The sequence below is a fragment of the Protomyctophum parallelum genome (genome assembly GCF_964188405.1).
Source record: "Protomyctophum parallelum genome assembly, chromosome: 2".
Lineage (NCBI taxonomy): Eukaryota > Metazoa > Chordata > Actinopteri > Myctophiformes > Myctophidae > Protomyctophum > Protomyctophum parallelum.
Window position 1 is genome coordinate 5718406 of NC_139699.1, and position 7500 is coordinate 5725905.

Consider the following 7500-nt stretch of genomic DNA (forward strand, 5'->3'; position numbering starts at 1 on the left):
GAGTGGAAGAGTGGAAGGAAGGCGCAATCGGATCGTTTACACACTGGCTGAGGAAATATAGACTTCCCCTATACTGCACTTTGTTGTCGTACACTCAGTGTAAAGTGGATATCACCGAGAGGGCGATTCCCCCTGCTTTGTGTGATCGTAGCAGACTTTTTTTCGTCCACCACCATGTCTTTCCCGCAGCTGGGATATCAGTACATCCGACCGATATACCCGCCGCCGGAGCGCAATGGTCGAGCCGGGACGGAGCTGAGTGCGTCCGGGGCGCTCTCCAACGTTCTCTCCTCCATGTACGGATCTCCTTTCGCCGCCGCGGCGCAGGGAGGCTATGGAGCGTTTCTTCCTTACTCGAATGATATATCCATTTTCAATCAATTGGTGAGTTGAGCATAGCCTACCCTCGTAACTTTTGCCGTTGATTTGGGTTTTCTATGTGACTTTAATAAATAGGCTATACATGCCGATGCGAATCGAGAGTGAACTTTGGCAGTCATTCTAACTTGGGAGGGGGGTTTACTGGGGTGGACTTTGCCGTGAGCCTTTTGGGGGACTGGTAAAAGTGTGCTAAAAGTAGTAGCCTATATGAATAGTTGAACTGTATTGCTTTTCCTAGCTTTCAACCTTGACAAAGAGCAGTTTGAATGTTCCGTGAGTGTATTAGGATGGTTTGTTGAGCATAAAAATGTGACCTGTGGTGTGGTGCTCTGCCCTGCTCAAACGCGGTAGAAGTAGTGAAGTTGAAAATAAATAGGCTTCTTCATCTGAAAATAAAAACCCACGTAAATTATCGTAAATTAGTATTTTACATGATTGCGGTGGCAATAAGATATAGGTAGGAATTATCCATTGCAATAGCAGGCAGCGGCAGCAGCAGCAGCCAGCCAGCCCCGCGTTCATATTTCACCATGTTTAACATACATACTCATGTCGGGTCCATATTCTTTTGTTGTGTTTTAGGGTGCTCAGTATGAGCTAAAAGACAGTCCAGGAGTCCAGCACCCGGGGTTCGCTCATCACCACCACCCTGCTTTCTACCCATATGGCCAGTATCAGTTTGGTGACCCGTCCAGACCCAAAAACGCCACAAGGGAGAGTACCAGCACCCTGAAGGCCTGGCTAAGCGAGCACCGCAAGAACCCCTACCCGACCAAGGGCGAGAAGATCATGCTGGCCATCATCACCAAGATGACGCTCACCCAGGTGTCCACCTGGTTCGCCAACGCCCGGCGGAGGCTCAAGAAGGAGAACAAGATGACCTGGACTCCCCGGAGCCGCACGGACGAGGAGGGGAACGTTTACAACAGCGACGACCAGGAGGGGGACAACGACAACGACAAGAGGGAGGACGAGGAGGAGATCGATTTAGAGAACATCGACACAGAGAATATCGAAAACAAGGACGATGACTTGGACGATCAGGACGACCTGCATTCAGACATTAAACTAGACGGCCGGAGTGACTCTGAGGTTTCTGACGGCTATGAGGATTTACAAGGGCACGACCAGAGGTTTCTAAAGGCGGTCGGGAAGGAGGGCAAAGACATCCAGCACTTCCACAACGGTCACCACCACCACCATCACCACCACCACGCGTTTGAAATCAAGTCGTCCCAGGCCGACGCGGAGCAGCTGAAGCTGAACCCGGCGTCCACCAACAACTCCCCGCCGCCGTCAGAAAGCAACGCCGCCCCGGTCCAAAAGCCAAAGATATGGTCCTTGGCCGAGACGGCGACGACCCCTGACAATCCGCGCAAATCCCCGCATCAGGCCATGAATGGTAACTGCCAGACGACCACCACTATCATACCCCCCCACAGACTCATCTCTTGTCCCGTTGGGAAAATCCAGAACTGGACAAACCGGGCCTTTTCTGCCCACCAGTTGGCTTTACTGAACTCGAATCATTACCTCGGACTGGCGAACCAGGCCACAGCCACCGGCCTGGCGCTCTACAGCAGACACACAGAGGACAAGAGCCATAGCTCAGAGACGACAGTCACAGGTACATGTCCCCGACACTGAGACTATGCAGGCTGTAGCACCCCGTTGTTGTTGTTATTATTATTGTTATTATTATTAATTAATATTATTGTTATTATTTTTAATTATTGTTTCACATGCCCTCTTTTTTATTTTATTTTTCTAAATCCTATATATTCTCTATAGGGTGTAACACAATAATACAGAAGGGTTATAGGTTAGGGCCCCGCAGCCCTGACAATATTTCTACCCTAAATTAATGTTATTCCTGCCGGCTTCCTTCTTTCTTTCTTTCTTTCTTTCTTTCTTTCTTTCTTTCTGTTTTTTCTTGAGGCCATACAGATGCTCATGTGTTTCAGTGTTATAATATCTTTGACGTGACTTTTACTTTCTTTCTTTCAAAGTTGTGTTGTTGTGTGAATGCTTCGAAGTGAGCGTGTGTTAGACTTTGTTTGTTTATTAGTGCCCAGGAGAGTATTTTTAAAATTGGATTGGGTTAGGGAAAAAATGTCCTTGGATTGTGTGATATAGCTGATGGCTTCCCCGGTTTGTTTTGGTTACACCTCGTCCTACTGAAGGAAGGCCCCATGTGTTTGCATTAGACGACTGGTTAAACTGAATTCTCAGAGATTTTTTTTTTTTAGTTTTTCTTTTTTTAAATACATCCTTCCCAGACCTTTTTTTTTCTTCAGGAACAAACTCGCAGCATCTGTGATGTGTTTTTAATAATTAGGTATAGTTAAAATTAATGTATTTTTCATTGTTTCATTACCATTATTTCAGAGAGATCTAGTGCCTTGGAAGCAGAGAAAAGGTTGTTAAAAACAGCTTTCCATCCTGTTCAAAGACGGTAAGAGGCTGTCATTTTAATGCCGTTCTGGGATTTACTTTTTTTTAGATGCCATATCACGTTTTTTATGCGTTATTTATCCAAATTAGCTTCTTCTTTTGGTTTTTTTTCCATGCGTTTCCACAGACGTGTTTGGATCCCATCATCACGTTACGTGCGTTTTTAATTTCGTCATGCAAATTATAGCCTGATTCATATTCCACTCAGAAACACAGAGGCTCTTCTTTTTTCAAAGCAATCGTCACTTTTATATCACTTTGTATTTTAGCTCTTTATGCTTAATAAGGTTTATTAGGCATTTGTTTTGTATTCTATAGCCTACTTCATTTGTGTCCTCCTTCTGTGTGTTTGCAGGCCTCAAAACCAACTCGAAGCAGCAATGCTTCTTTCTGCTCTTTCTTCCTCTTAGTTCTTTTTTCTCCACCCCTTTCCTTCCTTTGTTTAATTTCATTCGAATATGTTGTATGGAATGTAAAATAAGAATAACTACACCTCTGTATACTTACCTTGTAAGCATGTCCTGTGTAAACCTGCTAATGTAATAATGTATGATCCATGTAGTCTGTGAGGTTTTTATTTTTTCTCCCTCTTCCTCCTTTTCTTTTCTTTTTGTAAGTTCTGTGAGGAGTTTGATGTTCAAATGTTTTGTATATAAAGTTAAAGAAAATGTACATACTTGTGAACCAAATTGTACAAGAAAGTCTATATTTTGGCTAATAAATGAACTGCTGCAACTTTAAAGAAATGTGTGATTTTGAAACTAGGCGTTTTTCTTTTTTTAATCTTGGGATAATTATAGGGAGTGTTAATGTGCCAATTATTGTTGCATTGCACCTTTCAATCGCATTGCCTTTGGTTTGCTGTGTGTTGGATGGCTTGGGGGGCGCACGCTTTTCTTCTCTATATGTGGCGGTAATAAGTAAATATTCCAGATGGATCCAAAGGCACTTTTATGGAAAGACTTACGAGTAATTAGCCAAGAAATGTGCGGAGCACATTTGGATATTAATGTTGTGGGGATTATCCCTCTATAGGAGCATTAAGAACCGACTTTGAATGAATAATTATTTCATTAATTTTAGCGCCTGAAATTGTCCCATATATAAAGAGAAATTGAGTAATGAAATATTATGGAAGTGGATTGTTTAATTCCGCCATGGATTTGTGGCGCGCGTGCGTGTGTGTGCGCGCGCGCGTGCGTCAGTATTAGGCTATTTGTAATGCTTTTTAGTTTACAATTGTGTCATGCATTCTGATCAGGTGCAGGTGACGCATGCTGGGTTGCTCTAATTGCAATAATATAGCATCGCTATATAATTCCAGATCACACCATTTGTTTTGCTTTAGCCGTGATGGATCATTGTGTTGAGAAGAGAACCTTATCAGAGCAAGTGTATGTAAAGTTAGCGCTCGAGCGCCCTCTACAGTCGATTGTGTTTCCTTTGAGAGACTTCCCCATTCAGCACCGCTCATTCAAATGGAGTGTTTTTGTACATGTTTTGGCGCTAATTAGTCCACGTTGTGCGGGTCATTGACATTTGATCGTAATCTTTTGCTTTGTAAATCTGTAATGATGACATCCCTTTCGAAAGGTGTTATCATCATCAACATAAATCTGGGTTTGATCTGGTAATTTCATGGCGCATGCTATGCACACAGACACAGGAAGAACACTTGGTAAAACGGCTGAGCTTGTATTACTTGATTGAGTAATACAAACAAACGTATAGCAATTAGCCTACCTTTAAAAATAAATTAAAAAGGACTATTATACGCATATTTCATTAGCATTTTCAGTCGAGGACAACATGCTTAAAAATCCCTGAATGAAATATATAGGAAAGGACAAGAAAACAAAGTTAAAACAAATATATAAATAAAGACTATATGCACTTGCATTTAGGGGGATACAAACACCTGATATATATTATTTAAAAACAAATCTAGGCATTATGTATTAATGTTGATGCATCTCAAACTACAATGCAAATTTTATTTTCGTTCCATTTGAAAAAATACAATATTATAGGTCTACTCCTCGAAGAAACCCTATATTCATTTAAATATAGTTTTTAATTAAGTTTTTAATTTTAATTATTTAGGCAGGCAGATTTGACGTGCGCACGGGTGTGTGTGTGTGTGTGTGTGTGTGTGTGTGTGTGTGTGTGTGTGTGTGTGTGCGCGCGCGCGTGTGTGTATACTGCACATTTTGACCTATTAATGTAGAAGGGGATTTTTCTTGATGAGCTCTCATGTGCTCCGGTTTCATGTCATGGCGAAAGAAAATCAGATGAAAGGCGAAGAGACACAACTGTATTATGTCCTCGTTCTTTTAGGGACACATATAGAGCCCCCCCCCCCCCCCCCACCCCCACACACACACACACACACACACACACACACACGCACTAGTCTCTGACTGGGCCACTGTGTTCCTCTCACCATGTCGTCTTCCTGTCTAATCAATTATCTTCCTGAGAGCCCACTATCTAATCTCACCGCGGCCATCATGCATATTCATAAAGTCACGGAGCTGCAGCGGACAGTTGTGATGACACTGATTGATGTCATCCTTTTTTCCATTTTCGTTTTTCGGTCAATCTCCGCCGCGATCGGGACCTCCTCGATGACTTGGGAAGTGGTTCCATAACACTGTTGTTGACCCACTGTTGACAGCTCAGATCGGGGAAAAAACCCGCACTATTTAATGTGACAATATAGGCCCTATAGCCTACCAGGAATTAATATAGCCTACAATACAAACTCGACTCCCAGTAGGCTATATAAACTACCACTTGTTACCACATTGAAATAGGCTGATTTAATAGGTTAAATAAAACAAATAGGGCTAATATATTTTCTACATTATTTTCTTATTTGTTACCGACCAGATCTGCCGCATGGCCAACTTTATATAGCCTATAATACATATATTGATGCTGCTAGGATAATAATATTTATCTATGTTCACTGTAGTCAGATGTATGTTTTTTTTCCTCCTGAAGAGGAATCAATTGATATACCGAAGGCCGGGCATATTGTTAGTGATCGCGTAGAGAGCTCAGGGGCCTCTCCTCTCCTCTGATCAGATGCATGAAATTAGGGGATTAAAATTCCTCGGCAGAAACAAAGTAATCACGTCTGCCTGTGTGTCGCCATACGTGTCCAACCTGCTCCGGTTGCAATGGGAGCAAAATGGCACGCATTGCATTAGGCAACTGACATACATTTCGCTCTGAGCTACATAACACGGCTACCGTCACTTCCAGCGGGGCATTGGCATGTCACTCATTTCCCCGCAAGTTAAGTGGATGTTCTCGCCAGCTAATGAGCAATAATCAACATCAAGGAGCTCCCTTATTCCAGGGTCCAGTCTGTGTTAAAAACGGCAGCTCGTGCTGCAGTGCTGTGTCTGTATAGCCTATACTGCTGTAGTGTTTAAATTAAATAACCACCTGTACACCCACCTCCTCCATGCTAGTATAGTATCCACACAGGAAAGAAACTAAAGAAGACATAATATACAGACATGGATGCAGGTCTAACAAATTTCAAGGCAAGATTATGGCTATATGAAATAAGTGTGATGTAATTTGCTGGATGGATCACACACATCTCTTAACATCATATGCTCTCGACAGGAGAAGCAGGAGTCTTGTAATTATCAGTAAATGAATGGGTATAGTTTGGCAGCATGCTGGAGACTGTGGGAAACACGATCCTTTTGACACACTGCAAATAAATGGCATTTGAGTCCATTGCTAATCACATTGCTCATGCTGTCCTAAGTGCTGTTTGCCGCTGTTAACTTCCACCGCCAGAGCACTATAAGACAGGGGTACATAGCTACACGGGTGCAGGGGGGGAAAGAATGCATTGTTAAATAGCCATTTGCCAGGGGAAAAAAAGCCAAGGAAGATGGAATCATTAAAGGGAAATCTAATCTGTCTTTCTGAGCATCCATTGATCTGGGGGGAGAGAGAGAGACTAGGTGAGACGGCAGTGCCAGGCTATAGCCGGAGAAGAGGGTTGCAGCCTGCATGGATAGGTGTGTGTGTGTGTGTGTGTGTGTGTGTGTGTGGTGTGTGTTGTGTGTGTGTGTGTGTGTGTGTGTGTGTGTCCATGTTGAGTGTTTGCATGTGTGCATGTGATTGTTGGGAGGATGGGGAGGGGGGGGGGGGGGTGCAGCAGCCAATGGAGCCATCAGAGAATGGGGGGGGGGGGGGGTCATGGAGTAAATAAACACTAGAGCTGCCCATTGCAGGGGCCAGAGGTGCCCCCCGTGACAGACAGAGGCATGAGCGCCAAATAAAGAGGGTCAGCTCTGCGTTTTTTCACCTCGCCCACCCCTTCTGTCTTTGTGGCAACCCTTTCCATCCAACCCCTCACCTCCCACCCCTAAACCGGCCCCCCACCCACCCCACATGCACCACTATACCACCACCATCCCCTCTCCTGCCACTGAGACAGACAAAATGTCAGCCCCCTTTTGTGGACCTAGTTGAGGCTTTGAAGTGATCCTCTGTCTTTGTCCGGTGGGCTAATCCTTTTATGAGCTGCTGTTTGACAGTGCCCTCCAACCCACCACCCTGCCACCTTGGTGAGAGAGAGAGAGAGAGACTGTCCCCTTTGCCTTTGTGTCGTAGCTGAGCGCAGGCATCTGG

General features: G+C 44.0%; 1 protein-coding gene across 1 annotated transcript in view; it reads left to right on the plus strand.

The window, feature by feature from the left end:
- Positions 1-3571, plus strand: part of irx3a (iroquois homeobox 3a) — a 3610-nt gene extending 39 nt beyond the window's left edge. Inside the window, exons 1-4 of the mRNA XM_083757409.1 lie at positions 1-384; positions 964-2008; positions 2770-2836; positions 3191-3571. The exon at positions 1-384 is cut by the window's left edge and continues 39 nt beyond it. Of these exons, the coding sequence (XP_083613535.1) occupies positions 175-384; positions 964-2008; positions 2770-2836; positions 3191-3245 (1377 nt within the window). The 5' untranslated portion in view covers positions 1-174 and the 3' untranslated portion in view covers positions 3246-3571. The remainder of the gene's footprint in view (positions 385-963; positions 2009-2769; positions 2837-3190) is intronic.
- Positions 3572-7500: the final 3929 nt, after the last annotated feature.